The sequence below is a fragment of the Pelophylax lessonae genome (assembly GCF_965119305.1).
Source record: "Pelophylax lessonae genome assembly, chromosome: 4".
In the NCBI taxonomy this organism is placed as follows: Eukaryota; Metazoa; Chordata; class Amphibia; order Anura; family Ranidae; genus Pelophylax; species Pelophylax lessonae.
The window spans coordinates 658,886,862-658,909,697 of NC_138771.1; the positions used below are offsets into that span (position 1 = coordinate 658,886,862).

A 22,836-nucleotide genomic window follows, 5' to 3' on the forward strand; every position below is an offset into this window, starting at 1 on the left:
CTCAACCGAAGTGCCATATCCAGATCCGGCTTGGCTGGACGTTGCAGGACTGGCCATGAAGTAGCCCTGGGTTCTTTCCAGACCTGTCTGGGCACAAGTTAGGCGCAAGGAACTTTCTAGGTTCAAAGCCAAGGCCTTGTTCCAGTGCTGTCCCTGTCTCTGAAGACTCACTATCAATAGGCCGATCAGGGTGAACACGAAGAGCTACCGTGGCAATTTCACCACTGAGTGGTTATTACATTTCCGGCTACCATTGGTTTTGCTGTGGAAGGGGGTACATCTGCTGCTTACAGTGGTGGTGGGTGAAGATGATGATCTGTCACCCGCTGCTTCTACTCCTGTTTTGCAGTACCACATGGAGCTCCCATCCTCAGTCCACGTGTACTAGGAGCTTCCTTGGTTATTGCACAGCTAGGCACCCTTTTTAATCTTCCAGTACTGCAGGGCTTTACTGCAAAAGAGGGTAAAATTGAGGGGGTCGAATGCTGACCTAACTGCTGGGTGGAGTTTTGTGCACGCTCCGTGCTCTTTTCCTTCATTCGAGTATAGGAAGTATCATCCGCTACTGCTGCTCCAGTTTCCAGAGCCAGATGGGAGGCCAATGTTCATTCTGTTTCTACTGCCAGCCTACAGTGACTTGGTCACCTCCGGCCATCCGACCCTACTGGCAGCCTGCAGCGACTTGGTCACCTCCAGCCATCCTAACCCTACTGGCAGCCTGCAGTGACTTGGCCACCTCCAGCCATCCTAACCCTACTGCCGGCCTACACTGACTTGGTCACCTCCGGCCATCCAACCCTACTGCCGGCCTACAGTGACTTGGCCACCTCCAGCCATCCTAACCCTACTGCCAGCCTACAGTGACTTGGCCACCTCCGGCCATCCAACCCTACTGGCGGCCTACAGTGACTTGGTCACCTCCGGCCATCCGACCCTACTGCCAGCCCACAGTGACTTGGCCACCTCCAGCCATCCTAACCCTACTGCCAGCCTACAGTGACGTTGTCACCTCCGGCCATCTGACACAACACCTGCTACTGGCAGTTGGGGTTTGTAAGTATCTGAGTGTTGCCTCGTACACTGAACTATGTGATTTTACTGCCACATGGTTGCAATTGATTTTATACACAGTGTTGGATTCTCACACTCTAACAGCTATGGTGCCACTTGCAGTGTCCCTACTGTCTGCAGCCTGGAATCCTCGTGCCCTTTGCTACTAAATTCTATGCCGTTTTTGGAGTCTTCACATTCAGGCTTGGCCCCATCTGCTCAGTAAAAGAAGGTTTTTTACTTTTAGGTATTGTGGCAAACACAGCCACTGTATATTGTCCTTCGTGTATGCATTATGTTTATTGCATGTGTATACCTTTTTAAAAACCAAGTGTTTGTAGTGTGGTTTGTGTTCAAAGAGTGACCATAATATTACCGAACAGTGTCCCTGAGGAAATATATAAAGATGTATTGCAGATGGCTAGAAAATGGTAGAAGTGTTTCATAGACCCATGCCAGTGGGGTGGGGTTTGTTATTGTGAATACCTGCATTCCATTGTCCTATTGTTCCTGTCTGCCTTGTAAGCATATTATGGGATGTGTGTTTGTGTGGAATGGCTCGAAGAGGAAGGCGTTTTGGCAGAGTGTAAATCTCTTGTGTTTTCAATAAACAAGGCATTCTAGTTTTGACTCCCAGCCTATGTGTCGTCTAGTTCTTGGGAGGGAAGGATGGTATAACGCTACCTGGATTGTTGCATGCTGTACCTGCCTATTTGGATTATTACCGGTTTTCTTGTCTACCAGTGGAGACCCTGTAGATTAAACTACTTCTCTGCCACAGGTATGAATGTGTTTTTTTTTTTTTTTTTTGGTCAAGTAACGGGTGTCTGGTGACTGACTGCAGGGACCACAAAGCTCTCACAGGTCCTGTATCAGATTTACCTGGAGCTTTAGCCCCCTCTGTGCCTTGAGCCACTGAGACTGTCCGATGTTGAGTGCCTCCATTCCTTACTGAATGAACTGCCTAGAAAGAAGTCTCTGTGTTCTGCCATCAATCCTAAACTAAGCTTTTATTGATGCAGCATGCACCACCTTAAAGCCGGAGGACTGGCCTGACTTCTACCAGCCCTCAAAGGATCCTAGACTGAAGACCCTTCTGGTGCATCTGATGTTTTCAGTCTTCCTCTATGGAAACTGGAATCATCCTGACCTTCCAAATGTCTTATCAGCCCTGTATCCATGTGAAGAGGACATTGTTAGTGTTCTGCCTCCATTGTGGATCTTTTTAATAAAGCATCCACTATTCCAATGGCGGATGCTTCTGCATACAAGGTCCCCAACCATGACGGCTGAAGGTCCTTTGCAGAGCTTTGTTCTATCTGATAGCTCCTGCTCTACAACCTGCGCTGACTGTGGCCTTAAACCCTGGCTGACTGGTCTAAGGCAATTATTAGGGATCTGATTAATAGGGCTGGGGTTGATCCCTTGGTGACTGATCATTTAGATCAAAGGTGTCCATTTCAATTTCTTGGGGGGGCTCATCAGCATTATGGTCAGCTTTATCTGTAATACTTTTTTTTTTTTTAAATCGGAAAACATCTTTGAGAGAAATTCACATCACCACAGTAAACCACAATACACGGTACAGGCATAATAGCAAGAAATCGCCATATAGAATAGTATGGTATGCATAGCAAATACGCCACAACCCCCCTTAAAGCAGGTAACCCCCAACAACAATGCCAGTTACAGTATTACTTCCCTCCAATCCACCCCCAGTGCATCAAGCAATCATCCCTCAGCAGCCCCAACCCATATTCACACATTTAAGATAATGTAATTATCTGTAATACTAGATGTCAAGAGTCCCATCCTTAAATTTTAGCTAATTTAGCAAGAATCGTCCGAAATTTGAGCCGTTGATGGCCAGCTTGTTGCAGTAGGTGGGTTTGAAGGGGGGGGGTGCAGTTTTTGGAGCGGAGGAGTTGCGGCGTGTTTTTTGGGGGAGGGGTTTTAGTTTTGGGGTAGAGTGGGGAGGGGGTTTTAGTTTTGGGGGTAGAGTGGGGAGGGGTTTTAGTTTTGGGGGTAGAGTGGGGAGGGGGTTTTAGTTTGGGGGTAGAGTGGGGAGGGGGTTTTAGTTTGGGGGTAGAGTGGGGAGGGGGTTTTAGTTTTGGGGTAGAGTGGGGAGGGGTTTTAGTTTTGGGGTAGAGTGGGGGTGGGTTTTAGTTTTGGGGGTAGAGTGGGGCTAGGTTTTAGTTTTGGGGTAGAGTGGGGCTAGGTTTTAGTTTTGGGGTAGAGTGGGGAGGGGGTTTTAGTTTTGGGGTAGAGTGGGGAGGGGTTTTAGTTTTGGGGTAGAGTGGGGAGGGGTTTTAGTTTTGGGGTAGAGTGGGGAGGGGTTTTAGTTTTGGGGTAGAGTGGGGAGGGGTTTTAGTTTTGGGGTAGAGTGGGGCTAGGTTTTAGTTTTAGGGTAGAGTGGGGCTAGGTTTTAGTTTAAGGGTAGAGTGGGGCTAGGTTTTAGTTTTGGGGTAGAGTGGGGAGGGGTTTTAGTTTTAGGGTAGAGTGGGGAGGGGTTTTAGTTTTGGGGTAGAGTGGGGCTAGGTTTTAGTTTTGGGGTAGAGTGGGGAGAGGGTTTTAGTTTTGGGGTAGAGTGGGGCTGGGTTTTGGTTTTGGGGTAGAGTGGGGAGGGGTTTTAGTTTTGGGGTAGAGTGGGGAGGGGGTTTTAGTTTTGGGGTAGAGTGGGGAGAGGGTTTTAGTTTTGGGGTAGAGTGGGGAGAGGGTTTTAGTTTTGGGGTAGAGTGGGGAGGGGGTTTTAGTTTTGGGGTAGAGTGGGGAGGGGGTTTTAGTTTTGGGGTAGAGTGGGGAGGGGGTTTTAGTTTTGGGGTAGAGTGGGGAGGGGGTTTTAGTTTTGGGGTAGAGTGGGGAGAGGGTTTTAGTTTTGGGGTAGAGTGGGGAGAGGGTTTTAGTTTTGGGGTAGAGTGGGGAGGGGTTTTAGTTTTGGGGTAGAGTGGGGAGGGGGTTTTAGTTTTGGGGTAGAGTGGGGAGAGGGTTTTAGTTTTGGGGTAGAGTGGGGAGGGGTTTTAGTTTTGGGGTAGAGTGGGGAGGGGGTTTTAGTTTTGGGGTAGAGTGGGGAGGGACTGCAGTATGGGGCTGTGGTGTGAATGGGTTTCAGTATTTGGGGCGGAGGGGTTTCAGTATGTGGGTTTTGGGGGGGGGGGGTGGCGGAGGGGTTGCAGCGTGTGGTTTTTGGAGGGGAGGGGTTACAGTATGCTGTTTTAAGGGTACATTTTGTGTTATTGGGGTAAGAGGCAGGAGGTGCAGTATGTTGGTCTTGGGGTGGAGGGGTTACAGTATAGTTTTGGGGTGTGGTTTTGGGTTGCATTTTATGGTGGCATGGTAAAGGATGTGTACCCCCCCCCCCCCCCCAACCCCCAGAGTGCTGCTTGCAATGGTGAATACTTGCCATTTCAGGTCTCTCCAATACATGGCTCTTCCCAGCACAACCTTTTCCACCTAAACCATCCCCATGGGTCCCTCTTAGTGCAGAGCCGTGCCATGGCCCTATTCCAATATGTGAGCCGCACTCCACTCTATATAAATGTCCGGAATGCTGGTCACCCATAGGAATGAATTGGGATGTGACCTGCGAGAAGGCAGACTGCCAACCAGGGATGTTTTTACTGGAAAGGCTGGCAGAGCTGGACAGGGCCATACAGTGCAGCACTTGTCAGGTTGGAGGAGGAGGGGGTAGTTTAAGGAATTGTGGGGGAAGTGGAATCTGTGTGGTGTCACTCATGGCATTTCATGCGTGTTTTCTTCCAGGAAAGGTGATCGGGAAGAATGGCAACGTCATCCAGGACATTGTAGATAAATCTGGTGTTGTCCGGGTGAGGGTGGAGGCCGAAGCAGACAGCACAGAGGAGACCAAAGAGGTAAAAAACATTCACGGCTCCATGTTCCGGCTAAATATCAGCTGATGTCCCTCAACCACTAGTCTGACCAGGTACAAGGCTCCTCCCCTTCCTCTTCCCACGGACCATCAATGTGAGGAGCATTCTTCCAACTCGCCACCAATCCACCATATACAGTATCTCACAAAAGTAAGTACACCCCTCACATTTCTGTAAATATTTTATTCTATCTTTTCATGTGACAACACTGAAGAAATGACACTTTGCTACAATGTAAAGTAGTGAGTGTACAGCTTGTATAACAGTGTAAATTTGCTGTCCACTCAAAATAACTCAACACACAGCCATTAATGTCTAAACCGCTGGCAACAAAAGTCAGTACACCCCTAAGTGGAAATGTCCAAATATGGCCTAAAGTGTCTATATTTTTTGTGGCCACCATTATTTTCCAGCACTGCATTAACCCTTTTGGGCATGGAGTTCACCAGAGCTTCACAGGTTGCCACTGGAGTCCTCTTCCACTCCTCCATGATGACATCACAGAGCTGGTGGATGTTAGAGATCTTGCACTCCTCCACCTTACGTTTGAGAATGCCCCACAGATGCTCAATAGGGTTTAGGTCTGGAGACATGCTTGGTCAGTCCATCACCTTCACCCTCAGGTCTTTAGCAAGACAGTGGTCATCTTGGAGGTGTTTGGGGTCGTTATCATGTTGGAATCCTGCCCTGCCTCCCTCTCTCTGAAGGGAGGGGGATCATGCTCTGCTTCAGTATGTCACAGTACATGTTGGCATTCATGGTTCCCTCAATGAACTGTAGCTCCCCAGTGCCAGCAGCACTCATGCAGCCCCAGACCATGACACTCCCACCACCATGCTTGACTGTAGGAAGACACACTTGTCTTTGTACTCCTCTCCTGGTTGCCGCCACACACGCCTGACACCATCTGAACCAAATACGTTTATCTTGGTCTCATCAGACCACAGGAGATGGTTCCAGTAATCCATGTCCTTAGTCTTCTTGTCTTCAGCAAACTGTTTGCGTGTTTTCTTGTGCATCATCTTTAGAAGAGGCTTCCTTCTGGGGTGACAGCCATGCAGACCAATTTGATGCAGTGTGCGGCGTACGGTCTGAGCACTGACAGGCTGACCCCCCCACCCCTCAACCTCTGCAGCAATGCTGGCAGCACTCATACGTCTTTTTCCCAAAGACAACCTCTGGATATGACGCTGAGCACGTTCACTCAACTTCTTTGGTCGACCATGGCGAGGCCTGTTCTGAGTGGTATCTGTCCTGTTATACTTCTGTATGGTCTTGGCCACCATGCTGCAGCTCAGTTTCAGGGTCTTGTCAATTTTCTTATAGCCTAGGCCATCTTTATGTAGAGCAACAATTCTTTTTTTCAGATCCTCAGAGAGTTCTTTGCCATGAGGTGCCATGTTGAACTTCCAGTGACCAGTATGAGAGAGTGAGAGCGATAACACCAAATGTACACACCTGCTCCCCATTCACAACTGAGACCTTGTAACACGAACGAGTCACCTGACACCGGGGGAGGGAAAATGGCTAATTGGGCCCACATTGTCACTTAGGGGTGTACTCACTTTTGTTGCCAGTGGTTTAGACATTAATGGCTGTGTGTTGAGTTATTTTGAGGGGACAGCAAATTTACACTGTTATACAAGCTGTACACTCACTACTTTACATTGTAGCAAAGTGTCATTTCTTCAGTGTTGTCACATGAAAAGATAGAATAAAATATTTACAAAAATGTGAGGGGTGTACTTACTTTTGTGAGATACTTTGTCGCCTATCCACATGACCCGCATCCAGTGGAGCCCATAGACTGAGAGCTGAAGTATCAGTGCTCGGTCTCCTTCCAGGCTGTGATGAGGGAGTCCGGTGCTGTCGGCTCATTCTAGGCTCTGATGATCGCGCTGTCGGCTCATTCTAGGCTCTGATGATCGCGCTGTCGGCTCATTCTAGGCTCTGATGATCGCACTGTCGGCTCATTCTAGGCTCTGATGATCGCACTGTCAGCTCATCTCTCTCTCTCTTGTCTTGCAGGGTATGGTGCCGTTCTTGTTCGTGGGGACTCAGGACAGTATCAGCACGGCATTGGCCCTCCTGGAGTACCAGATCGCGCATCTTCAGGTCTGTCTGTCTCTCTCCTCCTGCAATGCATTGAATGTCGTGTTCCAGCCCTCAGGTTTCTGTGAATTTTGTTTGCAATCTTCTCCTATTACACCAGGCTGGACGCACCCATTACCGCCATAATGTACCAACATACTATATTGTAGTCAGGCTGAAGCTGACCATACACTGGAAGAGTTAGACTAGGTAACCAATTTTATTGTAGGGACTTTGGGTTTCCCAGCAGGTATAGCTTATGGTGGTGTTCTAAAACCGGATTATGTTGGTACCATGCATGGGTGATCATGTGACCCACTCCTACTCTACCATGTGATAGGACCACTGTCTGTGTCCCCCGTTGGGTGGATCCCCCCTTATTTCATGTCACATAGGAGGCGGTAAATGGAAATATCCTACAAGTGAGGAGAAATGCCACCTTGTCTTGTCACCAGGGCAGGTGTCCTGAACTCCCACAATCCCTGTTCCTTTGCCCCCAAACTGGAAGATTTTCCCTCCACCCCTGTTCCTGTGTCTCCATAGTGGAGCTCCCCTCCACTCCTGTTCCTGTGTCCCCCGTTGGGAGGAGCTCCCCTCCACTCCTGTTCCTGTGTCCCCCGTTGGGAGGAGCTCCCCTCCACTCCTGTTACTGTGTCCCCGTTGGGAGGAGCTCCCCTCCACTCCTGTTCCTGTGTCCCCGTTGGGAGGAGCTCCCCTCCACTCCTGTTCCTGTGTCCCCGTTGGGAGGAGCCCCCCTCCACTCCTGTTCCTGTGTCCCCCGTTGGGAGGAGCTCCCCTCCACCCCTGTTCCTGTGTCCCCGTTGGGAGGAGCTCCCCTCCACTCCTGTTCCTGTGTCCCCGTTGGGAGGAGCTCCCCTCCACTCCTGTTCCTGTGTCCCCCGTTGGGAGGAGCTCCCCTCCACTCCTGTTCCTGTGTCCCCCGTTGGGAGGAGCTCCCCTCCACTCCTGTTCCTGTGTCCCCCGTTGGGAGGAGCTCCCCTCCACTCCGGTTCCTGTGTCCCCCGTTGGGAGGAGCTCCCCTCCACTCCGGTTCCTGTGTCCCCCGTTGGGAGGAGCTCCCCTCCACTCCTGTTCCTGTGTCCCCATTGGATGAGCACCCCCCCCCCCAATCACTTCCTGTGTGCCCTTTAGAGGATCTTCCCCCAACCCCCCAATCACTTCCTGTGTGCCCTTTAGAGGATCTTCCCCCAACCCCTGTTCCTATGTCCCCATTGGAGGAGCTCCCCTCAACATTTGTTCCTATGTCCCCATTGGAGGAGCTCCCCAATAAGTGAGGCAGGGTGCTGTGATGTTTCTAGAAAGCGATGTACAGCACCCTGTCGGCCCCTCCCACCATCCACGATCTACCTGCATTGCATAGAGAACCACAGAGACCCAGTTATGACATTCCTGGGTTCAAAATAGGTTTTGCAGGTTTTATTTTATGCTTCTCTGACATGCCCACCTACTTTGCATCAAATCATTGACAGGTCTGAGGGCTCCTGGCCTGTTCCATCTCCACCAACCATGACCTAACCATTTCACTGACAGGCCAGAGGTCTCCTGTGATTCCTCGGGGCAGAGGTCCTGTTACTATGAGATCCTAACTTGATTCCTCCTCATGGTGCCCAAGCTTAGCTTTAGTTTGGGGATGTTGAGACCCTGGCGATAGAGTGAAACTGCTTTCAGAGAGGTGCACAAGGCAAAAAAAAAAGGACAAAAATAGGGGTTTTGGGGTGTCTGGTCCCCCATATGGGGGTTTCCTTATGTACAGCTGTGTGTAGAACAACCCGGCTCAGTACCTAGTGTGGTAATAAAGAGAAATGGCTATGGTACTGCTTTGACCAAAAAGTCTGTCATTTTATTCATAGTATGTCTTGGCTGACGCATTTCGACTGTAAAAGGGCTTGGCCGTAGAACAGTGCTTACCAACTTCAGTCTTCAAATATCCCCACAAGGTCATGTTTTCAATATTTCCTTCCCCTTTTTAGAGTTGCTTTAAATCGGTCAGTGGTATTTATGATGGCTATTTTATCCTAAGGGAAATTTCCCAGAACATGAGTTGCTAGGGGTAATGGAAGTAGCCTGCATCCAGCCTGAGACATCTAGATGGCCTCCAAGGACCAATATGTCCCTGGTGTGACCCATCAGCCTGTTGGGATGAATGGAGTGGATTGCTTCCACCTGCCCCAGGGGGGTAGAATGTACCTGGTTCCCCAGAACAGATGGACCCCACTTTGGTAGATCCCACTGGTCACCTGAAGCTAGGCCTCCCTCCTCTGGCAGAAGAATTGACTGAGCCCATTTATGGGAAAAATGTCATTGGTGAAGCCTATGTCTGATCTTCGATATTATATATATATCACAGGGATTCCCCTGTGAGATGGGTTCCTGACCTGGATTCTGTTGGACATCTGCTTTAGGTGTGGCAGGAACTTGATTTTCAGGAATGGTCTAGGAGTTCTCCATGTGACAAGACAGGGGGCCCGGTCCCTAAGGTAGTCCCAAAACTGAAGGAACGGGTTTTCGCACCTGGTTACTCCTCAGAAGAAACCATTGCTGGAGGTCCCTGTACGCCCTAACCACTTGCCGACTGCCTAACGCAGATCTACGTCGGCAGTCAGCCCCTCACAGGCAAAGCGACGTAGGTCTACGTCGCTAGCTTGTGAGGGTCTAGGGAGCGAGCGCGCGCCGCCACGCACCCCCCCGCGCGTGTGACCGGCGGACCCGATGTCCGCCGGTCACTCTGCGATCGGCGGGGGAGAGGGAGAAAGTCAGGCGGCTTGTGTAAACAAGCTGCCTGTCATTCTCCCCTCTGTATGAAGGCTGATCATACGGTTCTACTATGTAGAACCGTTGATCACTGTTCCTACATCTGAAGCCACAGCCAATCACAGTAGAAAGCACGCCCCTAGGGACACACATAGCCCCTCCCTTTAAAAAAAAGTTAACCCCTTCACTGCCAGTGTATTTTTACAGTAACAGTGCATATGTATAGCACTGATTACTGTAGAAATGTCACTGGTAACCCCGAAAGTGTCAAAAATTTCAGTCAAGGGTCCGATCTGTCCGCCGCAATGTCGCTGTCCCGCAAAAAAAAATCGCAGATCGCCGCCATTACGTGTTAAAAAAAAAGAAAAAAAAACCAACAAAAATGACAAAAATCTTTCCCTTTGTTAGTAAACGCGATAACTTTTGCGCAAACCAATCAAAATACGCTTTTTGCGATTTTTACCAAACATAGGTAGCAGAAAACAAATTGGCCGAAAATGTTAAATTTAGATTTTTAAATTTTTTGGGGGGGGAATTTCATATAAAAAAAAAATGTGAAAAATATTGTTATTTTTTCAAAATTGTCGCTCTTTTTTTGTTTATAGCGCATGATCAAAAAATCGCACAGGTGATCAAATACCACCAAAAGAAAGCTCTGTTTGTGGGAAAAAAAGGACGCCAAATTCATTTAGATACAGCGTCGCACGACCGCGCAATTGTCCGTTAAAGTCACGCAGTGCCGAATCGCAAAATACCCCCTGGTCAGGAAGGGGGTAAAATCTTCCGGGGCTTAAGTGGCTAATATTGTCAAAACTCACAAGAACATTAGCTACAGGAAAGGTCCGGAAAGGATCTGTCACTTCTCTGTGTGACAGAACAAATGGCCCGGTCCCTATGCTGGACAACATTGAGAGTGCTACTCATGACCACGCAGTCTTTCCTGGAGACATTGCGTTGTCATCTGCTCCTCAGCTGGTACTCCCAAAGTCGAAGGGAGAGGGTGTCCCACCTAGGTGTTCCTCAGAAGAAACAATCGCTGGAGATCCCTTTTGCCTCCCTAGATTGTCAGAACACGCTGGGATCCTGCTGTAGGAACCCCTCCCCACTTCCAGAGGCCTTGATGGGACCTTATCACCTGTAGAAAGGTCCTCCTTCCTTCCTGACTGCAGAGGAATTCCTCGAAGTCCATTTACATGCAAAACGCGTCGGTTGGAGTCTGCCTCTGGGAAATGTTCTCCTTGCTTGAATAAAGGACAGAAACTGTCTTGGGATTGGTGCGACTCAATTTTTATTTCTCTTCAATCTTTGGATATGGGACTGATCTATGAAGAGCCTGTGTGGGGTTATTCAGGTCTGGGTCGGTTACTGTGGCATGCTTTTTTATCTAGAGTTATAATAGTTTAGTATTTTTATGTAGGCAGTTACTATCCTACAAAGCACATGGCCCTCTGCTCTCCCCTCCCTCATCCCGGTAGTCACCCCTGTGTGTCTCTTCCCCCTCCCAAATCCAGGAACTGGATCAGCTTCGAATGCAACGTCTGCACATTGAGGATCAGCTGAAGGGCCTGGGAGGCGGGGTTCGTATCGGCCCCTCCCGGATGGAGAAGGAAAGGGTCGGAGGACAGGTAGAAGGAGGTACCACCTTTGCCTCTGTCGCCGGTAGAGGCAGAGGAAATTACGGTGAGTTTTACGACTCTGCTGATAACAAATAAGGGGAAAAATTGTCCTCCTAAACAATGGGACACCATCTTAAATTAAAACATTACTGTTTTTATTTAAAATCCTCATTTATAAAATATTTTGTCTGTTTTTGTTTGCTATCCCACAAACAGAAGACACCCAAATTACAAAACACACATGCAGTCATAGAGTAATGGTTTATTTTGTCTCGACGCGTTTCATGGACATTATCCACTTCTTCAGGATCCCACAGTCTACTGATAAAACAGTGGCCTTATGAGGCTGCTAAACACAGGATTCTTGATATCTATGTTAAAAGAATTTTTGAGTAACCTGAAAGGTTTTTGGGATTTTATGATGGGGATCATAAAACTGACTTCCTGTCCTGTTATCCTATAGAGCAGTGTTTCTCAACTCCGGTCCTCAGGGACCACTAACAGGCCAGGTTTGCAAGGTAACTGAAATACATCACAGGTGATATAATTTGCTGCTCAGTGATTGCAGTATTCTAGTCTGCATCTCCCCAAGGTAATACTTAAAATCTGGCCTGTTAGTGGCCCCTGAGGACTGGAGTTGAGAAACACTGCTATAGAGTGCAACTGTCACTTTTCAGAGTACAACTGTCACTTTTCCAGATGTTTTTTCAAGTTTGTCACATGGTGACACACAGTGTTTTCTTAACCCCTTCCGAGGACTGGGTGGTCCTCTATGATGCAGGGTGGAGCTGATTTGATGACTTTTTTTTTTTTTTTTTATCAATGTATGTGATTGAATACAAAATAATATAAATCAGTGCAACACAGTGGATGAATGCTAAAAAAAATATATATATATAATATAATATGCACTAATAAAGTGCAAGTATTGAATAATAAATATAATAGTAAGTGAATAATGTGCAATAAATGAAGCAGCTGCTATCACTATGTATGTATCCACTCCATACCAAATACAATAAACTGATTAAGAAAAGTGCAGCGCCGCTTAAATAAATCTAAATTTCATAAATTATTTAAAACAATCCGTGCAAGTTAATTTAAGTTATTCTGAAATAAAAATACTCCATCCAGAGACACATTTTTTTTTTTTCTTTTATATAATATAATTTTTATTTTTTTATTTTTTCTGTTTAATAAAATTTTATATATATATATAATCTCACTCACACACTATTTTTTATATATATATATAAAAAAAATAGTGTGTGAGAGAGATAGATAGATATATATATATATATATATATAAAATTTTATTAAACAGAAAAAATAAAAATTATATAAAGAAAAAAAAATTTGTCTCTGCTCTGGCTGGAGTATTTTTATTTCAGAATAACTTAAATTAACTTGCACGGATTGTTTTAAATAATTTATGAAATTTAGATTTATTTAAGCGGCGCTGCACTTTTCTTAATCAGTTTATTGTATTTGGTATGGAGTGGATATATAATCTCACTCACACACTATTTTATATATCTACATATATATATATATACAGTGGGTACGGAAAGTATTCAGACCCCCTTAAATTTTTCACTCTTTGTTATATTGCAGCCATTTGCTAAAATAATTTAAGTTCATTCTTCTTCCTCATGAATGTACACATAGCACCCCATACTGACAGAAAAACACAGAATTGTTGACATTGTTGCAGATTTATTAAAAAAGAAAAACTGAAATATCACATGGTCCTAAGTATTCAGACCCTTTGCTGTGACACTCATATATTTAACTCAGGTGCTTTCCATTTCTTCTGATCATCCTTGAGATGGTTCTACACCTTCATTTGAGTCCAGCTGTGTTTGATTATACTGATTGGACTTGATTAGGAAAGCCACACACCTGTCTATATAAGACCTTCCAGATCACAATGCATGTCAGAGCAAATGAGAATCATGAGGTCAAAGGAACTGCCTGAAGAGCTCAGAGACAGAATTGTGGCAAGGCACAGATCTGGCCAAGGTTACAAAAAGATTTCTGCTGCACTTAAGGTTCCTAAGAGCACAGTGGCCTCCATGATCCTCAAATGGAAGACGTTTGGGACGACCAGAACCCTTCCTAGAGCTGGCCGTCCGGCCAAACTGAGCTATCGGGGGAGAAGAGCCTTGGTGAGAGAGGTAAAGAAGAACCCAAAGATCACTGTGGCTGAGCTCCAGAGATGCAGTCAGGAGATGGGAGAAAGTTGTAGAAAGTCAACCATCACTGCAGCCCTCCACCAGTCGGGGCTTTATGGCAGAGTGGCCCGACGGAAGCCTCTCCTCAGTGTAAGACACATGAAAGCCCGCATGGAGTTTGCTAAAAAAACACCTGAAGGACTCCAAGATGGTGAGAAATAAGATTCTCTGGTCTGATGAGACCAAAATAGAACTTTTTGGCCTTAATTCTAAGCGGTATGTGTGGAGAAAACCAGGCACTGCTCATCACCTGTCCAATACAGTCCCAACAGTGAAGCATGGTGGTGGCAGCATCATGCTGTGGGGGTGTTTTTCAGCTGCAGGGACAGGACGACTGGTTGCAATCAAGGGAAAGATGAATGCGGCCAAGTACAGGGATATCCTGGACAAAACCTTCTCCAGAGTGCTCTGGACCTCAGACTGGGCCGAAGGTTTACCTTCCAACAAGACAATGACCTAAGCACACAGCTAAAATAACGAAGGAGTGGCTTCACAACAACTCCGTGACTGTTCTTGAATGGCCCAGCCAGAGCCCTGACTTAAACCCAATTGAGCATCTCTGGAGAGACCTAAAAATGGCTGTCCACCAACGTTTACCATCCAACCTGACAGAACTGGAGAGGATCTGCAAGGAGGAATGGCAGAGGATCCCCAAATCCAGGTGTGAAAGACTTGTTGCATCTTTCCCAAAAAGACTCCTGGCTGTATTAGATCAAAAGGGGGCTTCTACTAAATACTGAGCAAAGGGTCTGAATACTTAGGACCATGTGATATTTCAGTTTTTCTTTTTTAATAAATCTGCAACAATGTCAACAATTCTGTGTTTTTCTGTCAGTATGGGGTGCTATGTGTACATTCATGAGGAAGAAGAATGAACCTAAATGATTTTAGCAAATGGCTGCAATATAACAAAGAGTGAAAAATTTAAGGGGGTCTGAATACTTTCCGTACCCACTGTGTATATGTGTGTGTATGTATATATATGTATATATATATATATATATATATATATATATATATATATATATATATATATATATATAGATCTCACTCGCACACTATCTCATGTTCTATTTTTTGCAAACAATCTCTGGCTGGAGTATTTCTATTTCCAAATAATAAAACTCACCGACAAGGAGCACGCTTATGTGGATGAGCAACTCCACGAATTGGAGGTTGGCAGCAGCATTTGATCTCCCTTTCCTTTTTTTTTTTTTTTTTTTTTTTTGCTGCAGCCATATAACTACATATAATAAGTCCCAGTGTAACAGAGTCAGACTTGCTGTGCTCAGGTGTTGGTATATCTGTGTATGGATTGTTACTCTCCACCTTTTGTATGGCCCCTGCAGCTCCGGGGTCTGGAGACCCGCCTTTCCCTGCTCGGAATGGGGGTGGTGGTAACCGTCCGAGACCATCCCGCAGGAGAGTCGCCGATGACGACCGAACGATAGTGGGTGAACAGGATGTGGGGGCTGGGCACCCGGTCCAGAATGGAGTAGGTAAGTGGCTACCTCTTCTAGCACCAGTTGAATTTTACATACAAATGAATACATTGTGTAGCTCCATTTGGGACGTTCAATTAGAGAGAGGGAGCCTAAAAGCTATGTGTGTGTGTGTGTGTGTGTGTGTGTGTGTGTGTGTGTGTGTGTGTATATATAATATGCTGGTCTTTTAGGAACAACTCCTGCATCAGGTGCAGCATTTTAGAATATTTATTCAAAAAATGACAGATGTTCCCATATGTAATCATGGTATGGGAGCGTTCTGATCCTGACCCGTCTGTTCTTATAGGTTCAGAAAGGACATTTTCCTCCCCATCCAGGAACACAAATGACCAATGGGTCAGCAGGGGGGCCCGGGCTGTCAGGTAGGCTGCACGGGGCCCCCGGGCTGTCAGGTAGACTGTACGGGGCCCCCGGGCTGTCAGGTAGACTGTACGGGGCCCCGGGCTGTCAGGTAGACTGTACGGGGCCCCGGGCTGTCAGGTAGGCTGTACGGGGCCCCGGGCTGTCAGGTAGGCTGTACGGGGCCCCGGGCTGTCAGGTAGGCTGTACGGGGCCCCGGGCTGTCGGGTAGGCTGTACGGGCCCCCCCCCCGGGCTGTCAGGTAGGCTTTACGGGCCCCCCCCCCGGGCTGTCAGGTAGGCTTTACGGGCCCCCCCCCGGGCTGTCAGGTAGGCTGTACGGGGCCCCGGGCTGTCAGGTAGGCTGTACGGGGCCCCGGGCTGTCAGGTAGGCTGTACGGGGCCCCGGGCTGTCAGGTAGGCTGTACGGGGCCCCGGGCTGTCGGGTAGGCTGTACGGGGCCCCGGGCTGTCAGAGACCCCATGGTTTTTAATGGCAGTCCTGCAGAGATTCAATAAAAATTGGAGCTGAGCTTGTATAGGCAGATGTCATTTCCAAGCATGGCCAGCAGAGGGAGCAGGAAGTATTCTGATGCATAGAGTGATGTGTAAGAAGAGGAAAAAAAGTCCCATCTTGGTTATATATGATAGGACGGTCATGTCTTAACCCCCTATAAAGTTAGATATAATAGGAGGGTCACATCTGAACCCTCCGATTAGAATTTGATGTAATATGAGGGTCACGTCTGAAACCCCATAGCAATGAGGGTCATATGTAAACCCCCATAGAGTTATATGTAATATATGAGGGTCACAGCTGAATATCTATTCAAATTTCTCTTCCAGATGATGGATCAAAGACCCCACCACACAAGAACCATATCCAGTCCAACTCCGGAGACCCAGCCAGCCAACCACAGAACAGACAGATTGGTGAGTGTGCAGAAGAGCTTACAGTCGAATGGGGGTCTTTGCTCAATAATCCCCTTTTAAAAGGGAAGATGAGGTATGAGGGGTCCTGATCATTACATCCTAATAGGAGACAGGTGGTATGAGGTTCCTGATCATTACATCTAATAGAGGACAGGAGGTATGATGGGTCTGAACATTAAATCTAATACAGGACAGGAGGTATGAGGGGTCTGATCATTACATCTAATAGAGGAGAGGAGGTATGAGGGTCCTGATCATTACATCTAATAGAGGAGAGGAGGTATGAGGCGGTGTTCATTGTTGTATTTTCTTCTCTATAACGCAGATGAAACCTCACCAACAGATTCTGTGACGCCAAAGAAAGACTCCAGAGCAAGACGCTCCAGAGGCAGCAACACAAAGGTAAGTGGCCAGGGTGTGCACACACCTTCCAGTACAATCTCTGGTACATTTACCAACAGCCATACAGAACTCTTCCTTTTATATCCACTGCGGTGGGTGGGCGGCCCTCACACTGCATAGTGATTGGTCCAGTGTAACTGACCTTTGTACAGAGTGGCCATCTTTAGGCTTCAGGCGTGTGAGCTGCACTCTGTGGACTGTAACCATCTTATTTGGTACAAGATGGGTCAGGCCGACCTTCTTTCTCTTGAGTTCTACCACTAAGTCCCAATAGGAGGTGAAATGCATCCTATAGAGGAGTTGGATGTGGCGTCTTCCACCGTGCTGGAACAATAAAGTTGGAAGAGCGTTGTGCAGCTTCTTATTTTGGTATGTGGACTCCTATTATTATCTTTATATCGTTCACCAGGTGACTCTCACACTATCGTACCTACACCCTTCCCCCCCCCCCCCTCAATTTTTTTTTTTTTAATTCTTGTTCTTCCTCTAGTGTTACACTTTACTTTCCAATTTTTTTGCAAGAGCACTATGTTCCGGTAGAACACTGTTCCAGTAGGAGCTCTATGTTCCGGTAGGAGCGCTATGTTCCGGTAGGAGCGCTATGTTCCAGTAGGGGCTCTATGTTCCGGTAGGAGCGCTATGTTCCGGTAGGAGCGCTATGTTCCGGTAGGAGCGCTATGTTCCAGTAGGAGCTCTATGTTCCGGTAGGAGCGCTATGTTCCGGTAGGATCGCTATGTTCCGGTAGGAGGGCTATGTTCCAGTAGGAGCTCTATGTTCCGGTAGGAGCTCTATGTTCCGGTAGGAGCGCTATGTTCCGGTAGGAGCGCTATGTTCCGGTAGGAGCGCTATGTTCCGGTAGGAGGGCTATGTTCCAGTAGGAGGGCTATGTTCCGGTAGGAGGGCTATGTTCCGGTAGGAGGGCTATGTTCCGGTAGGAGGGCTATGTTCCGGTAGGAGGGCTATGTTCCGGTAGGAGGGCTATGTTCCGGTAGGAGGGCTATGTTCCGGTAGGAGGGCTATGTTCCGGTAGGAGGGCTATGTTCCGGTAGGAGGGCTATGTTCCAGTAGGAGCGCTATGTTCCAGGTGGAGCGCTATGTTCCAGTAGGAGCGCTATGTTCCAGGTGGAGCGCTATGTTCCAGGTGGAGCGCTATGTTCCAGGTGGAGCGCTATGTTCCAGGTGGAGCGCTATGTTCCAGGTGGAGCGCTATGTTCCGGTAGGAGCTCTGTGTTCCGGTAGGAGCTCTGTGTTCCGGTAGGAGCTCTGTGTTCCGGTAGGAGCTCTGTGTTCCGGTAGGAGCTCTGTGTTTCGGTAGGAGCTCTGTGTTTCGGTAGGAGCTCTGTGTTTCGGTAGGAGCTCTGTGTTTCGGTAGGAGCTCTGTGTTTCGGTAGGAGCTCTATGTTTCGGTAGGAGCTCTATGTTTCGGTAGGAGCTCTATGTTTCGGTAGGAGCTCTATGTTTCGGTAGGAGCTCTATGTTTCGGTAGGATCGCTATGTTCCGGTAGGATCGCTATGTTCCGGTAGGAGCTCTATGTTCCGGTAGGAGCTCTATGTTCCGGTAGGAGGGCTATGAGCCCTGGCCCTCCCAAAATGGCTGCCGGAGTCCACAGCTGCAGATGCTTTTTGTCTATGCTCTGGCTCCTCTCCTTCCCTCTATTGCCACATTGCTTGTAAGAGCACCACTTTGAGAGGGAGAGAAGATTTTTGAAAGTTTAGAAGTATACAGATCCATTCCTATTGCTCCTTACATGCAAGTAATGAGTTTTAGCCTCAAGCTTCCACTAGTGCGACTTGTCATGCGACTTTGGACACATACAGATGCATGATGAGTCACAGCCCATTGATTTCAATGGCACCTGTTCTCATCTATGCTACTTTGACAATCGGTGACTTTGAAAAGGTGCCTGCACTACTTTGATGCGACTAAGTGCAGCTTTGATCCAACTTTACGCTCTCTGGATCAAAGTTGCACTCCTAAATCTCCAAACTTGAGTGTCGCACTAGTGGAAACGTAGCCGCTAGGCTGGAGTGCGACTTTGAAGTGCGACTTTACACTCTCTGGATCAAAGTTGCATCAAAGTAGTGCAGATAGCTTTTCAAAGCCGCATAGATGGGAACGGGTGCCACTGATTAGTCACACTAGACTTAGCGTGGTTGCCTGTACCGTGATCATTGTAGGCGGTAAGCTGAGACTCCAGAACTTTCTAAGCTACACAAGCAGCTAGCCAAAAAATGAATAATATCAAAGATAAAGATCTTTAACTTATTATTAATAGGAAAAAATGTCATTTTTGACGTTTCCCTTTAATAAAGGAAAAGAGCCACAATCCAGATTTGCTTCTGACTGCACAGTTTGCTCGATCTCCTGGTCCACGGTCAGTCTATATGGATTCCTCCACTGATGCGTTTCTCTTGGTTAAGTTCTCAGTGAGCTTCAGAAACTTGGGTGGATTGTCACCGAGTCAGGAAGTGAGGGAAATTCATGACACCCTACCGGGGGAGTTCTAACCCCTCCCCACTCCATCCAATAACCCCTCCCCACTCCGTCCAGTAACCCCTCCCCACTCCGTCCAGTAACCCCTCCCCACTCCGTCCAGTAACCCCTCCCCACTCCGTCCAGTAACCCCTCCCCACTCCGTCCAGTAACCCCTCCCCACTCCGTCCAGTAACCCTTCCCCACTCCGTCCAGTAAACCCCTCCCCACTCCGTCCAGTAAACCCCTCCCCACTCTGTCCAGTAAACCCCTCCCCACTCTGTCCAGTAAACCCCTCCCCACTCTGTCCAGTAAACCCCTCCCCACTCTGTCCAGTAAACCCCTCCCCACTCTGTCCAGTAAACCCCTCCCCACTCTGTCCAGTAAACCCCTCCCCACTCTGTCCAGTAAACCCCTCCCCACTCTGTCCAGTACACCCCTCCCCACTCTGTCCAGTAAACCCCTCCCCACTCTGTCCAGTAAACCCCTCCCCACTCTGTCCAGTAAACCCCTCCCCACTCTGTCCAGTAAACCCCTCCCCACTCTGTCCAGTAAACCCCTCCCCACTCTGTCCAGTAAACCCCTCCCCACTCTGTCCAGTAAACCCCTCCCCACTCTGTCCAGTAAACCCCTCCCCACTCTGTCCAGTAAACCCCTCCCCACTCTGTCCAGTAAACCCCTCCCCACTCTGTCCAGTAAACCCCTCCCCACTCTGTCCAGTAAACCCCTCCCCACTCCGTCCAGTAAACCCCTCCCCACTCCGTCCAGTAAACCCCTCCCCACTCCGTCCAGTAAACCCCTCCCCACTCCGTCCAGTAAACCCCTCCCCACTCTGTCCAGTAAACCCCTCCCCACTCTGTCCAGTAAACCCCTCCCCACTCTGTCCAGTAAACCCCTCCCCACTCTGTCCAGTAAACCCCTCCCCACTCTGTCCAGTAAACCCCTCCCCACTCTGTCCAGTAAACCCCTCCCCACTCTGTCCAGTAAACCCCTCCCCACTCTGTCCAGTAAACCCCTCCCCACTCTGTCCAGTAAACCCCTCCCCACTCTGTCCAGTAAACCCCTCCCCACTCTGTCCAGTAAACCCCTCCCCACTCTGTCCAGTAAACCCCTCCCCACTCTGTCCAGTAAACCCCTCCCCACTCTGTCCAGTAAACCCCTCCCCACTCTGTCCAGTAAACCCCTCCCCACTCTGTCCAGTAAACCCCTCCCCACTCTGTCCAGTAAACCCCTCCCCACTCTGTCCAGTAAACCCCTCCCCACTCTGTCCAGTAAACCCCTCCCCACTCTGTCCAGTAAACCCCTCCCCACTCTGTCCAGTAAACCCCTCCCCACTCTGTCCAGTAAACCCCTCCCCACTCTGTCCAGTAAACCCCTCCCCACTCTGTCCAGTAAACCCCTCCCCACTCTGTCCAGTAAACCCCTCCCCACTCTGTCCAGTAAACCCCTCCCCACTCTGTCCAGTAAACCCCTCCCCACTCTGTCCAGTAAACCCCTCCCCACTCTGTCCAGTAAACCCCTCCCCACTCTGTCCAGTAAACCCCTCCCCACTCTGTCCAGTAAACCCCTCCCCACTCTGTCCAGTAAACCCCTCCCCACTCTGTCCAGTAAACCCCTCCCCACTCTGTCCAGTAAACCCCTCCCCACTCTGTCCAGTAAACCCCTCCCCACTCTGTCCAGTAAACCCCTCCCCACTCTGTCCAGTAAACCCCTCCCCACTCTGTCCAGTAAACCCCTCCCCACTCTGTCCAGTAAACCCCTCCCCACTCTGTCCAGTAAACCCCTCCCCACTCTGTCCAGTAAACCCCTCCCCACTCTGTCCAGTAAACCCCTCCCCACTCTGTCCAGTAAACCCCTCCCCACTCTGTCCAGTAAACCCCTCCCCACTCTGTCCAGTAAACCCCTCCCCACTCTGTCCAGTAAACCCCTCCCCACTCCGTCCAGTAAACCCCTCCCCACTCCAACCAAGGACTACTAGGAAGGTTTTGGCAGGACTTGCACATGTGCTGTGAGGCTGTGCAATCACTCATGGGGGGGGGGGGGGGGGGGCTGTAAGGGGCCCCATGATTTCTAAAAGTGGCCCTGGTAGTGGATGTTCAGTCATCAGTTCTCTTCCCACCCCACTGAAGAGGATCCCATGTGGTTAGACGATGGGTATAGCAGGCTGTTTTGGTTGGAATGTAGGCGTAAAAATAAAATCAGTAATTGCCAGAACTTGATTGGCTATTATGTGTGTTGACTACCAGATGGCACGGTGCTACCAATAGATGATTATAATATCTGCTCTTCAATTCTAGGACATTACTGGATAACCCAGAAGAATACATGACCTGCAAGAAGCTGCCACAACGACCGACTGACCTCAACTGTATCTACTACCCATGTACAGTTCTCTGTATACAACCAATAAACCGAGATCTCCCCGACTTTGTGTCTTCTATGTACAATTTTCTTTATACAACCGATACACAGAATAAACCGAGAATCCCTGACTTCTGTACACAACCGATACACCAAATAAACCGAATAAATAAAATAAACAGGTAGGTGTGTGTAGTGGTTGGGTAGGTCTGTATAGTGGTCAGGTAAGTCTGTGTAGGTGTCAGTATAGTAATTGGGTAGGTCAGTGTAGGAATAATGTAGGTCTGTGTAGTGGTCAGGTAGGTCAGTGTAGGAATAATGTAGGTCTGTGTAGTGGTCAGGTAGGTCAGTAGAGGTGTCAGTATAGAAATTAGGTAGGTCAGTGTAGTGATCAGGTTGGTTAGTGCAGGAATAAGGTAGGTCAGTGTAGGTGTTTGTGTAGTGGCCAGGTAGATTTGTGTAGTGGTCAGGTAGGTCAGTATAGAAATTAGGTAGGTTGGTTAGTGCAGGAATAAGGTAGGTCAGTGTAGGGGTCAGTGTAGTGATCAGGTTGGTTAATGCAGGAATAAGATAGGTCTGTGTAGTGGTCAGGTAGGTTTGTGTAGGTGTCAGTATAGTTATTGGGTAGGTGTAGGAATAAGGTAGGTCTGTGTAGTGGTCAGGTAGGTTTGGGTAGGTCAGTGTAGGAATAAGGTAGGTCTGTGTATGTGTCAGTGTAGTAATCGGGTAGGTCAGTGTATGTGTCAGTGTAGTGGTCAGGTAGGTCTGTGTAGTGGTCAGGTAGGTTTGGGTAGGTCAGTGTAGGAATAAGGTAGGTCTGTGTAGGTGTCAGTATAGTAATCGGGTAGGTGTAGGAATAAGGTAGGTCAGTGTAGTGGTCGGGTAGGTCTGTGTAGGTGTCAGTATAGTAATTGGGTAGGTCAGTGTAGGAATAAGGTAGGTCTGTGTATGTGTCAGTGTAGTGGTCAGGTAGGTCTGTGTAGGTGTCCGTATAGTAATTGGGTAGGTGTAGGAATAAGGTAGGTCTGTGTAGTGATCAGGTTGGTTAATGCAGGAATAAGATAGGTCTGTGTAGGTGTCTGTGTAGTGGTCAGGTAGGTTTGGGTAGGTCAGTGTAGGAATAAGGTAGGTCTGTGTAGGTGTCAGTATAGTAATTGGGTAGGTCAGTGTAGGA

General features: G+C 48.3%; 1 protein-coding gene across 1 annotated transcript in view; it reads left to right on the plus strand.

Moving 5' to 3' along the window:
* The window catches only part of LOC309553720 (RNA-binding protein FXR2-like), a 44,886-nt gene extending 23,159 nt beyond the window's left edge, over positions 1–21,727 (plus strand). Inside the window, exons 10-16 of the mRNA XM_082255098.1 lie at positions 4,810–4,919; positions 6,966–7,052; positions 11,312–11,480; positions 15,000–15,149; positions 16,339–16,425; positions 16,751–16,827; positions 21,599–21,727. Of these exons, the coding sequence (XP_082111224.1) occupies positions 4,810–4,919; positions 6,966–7,052; positions 11,312–11,480; positions 15,000–15,149; positions 16,339–16,425; positions 16,751–16,827; positions 21,599–21,613 (695 nt within the window). The 3' untranslated portion in view covers positions 21,614–21,727. The remainder of the gene's footprint in view (positions 1–4,809; positions 4,920–6,965; positions 7,053–11,311; positions 11,481–14,999; positions 15,150–16,338; positions 16,426–16,750; positions 16,828–21,598) is intronic.
* Positions 21,728–22,836: the final 1,109 nt, after the last annotated feature.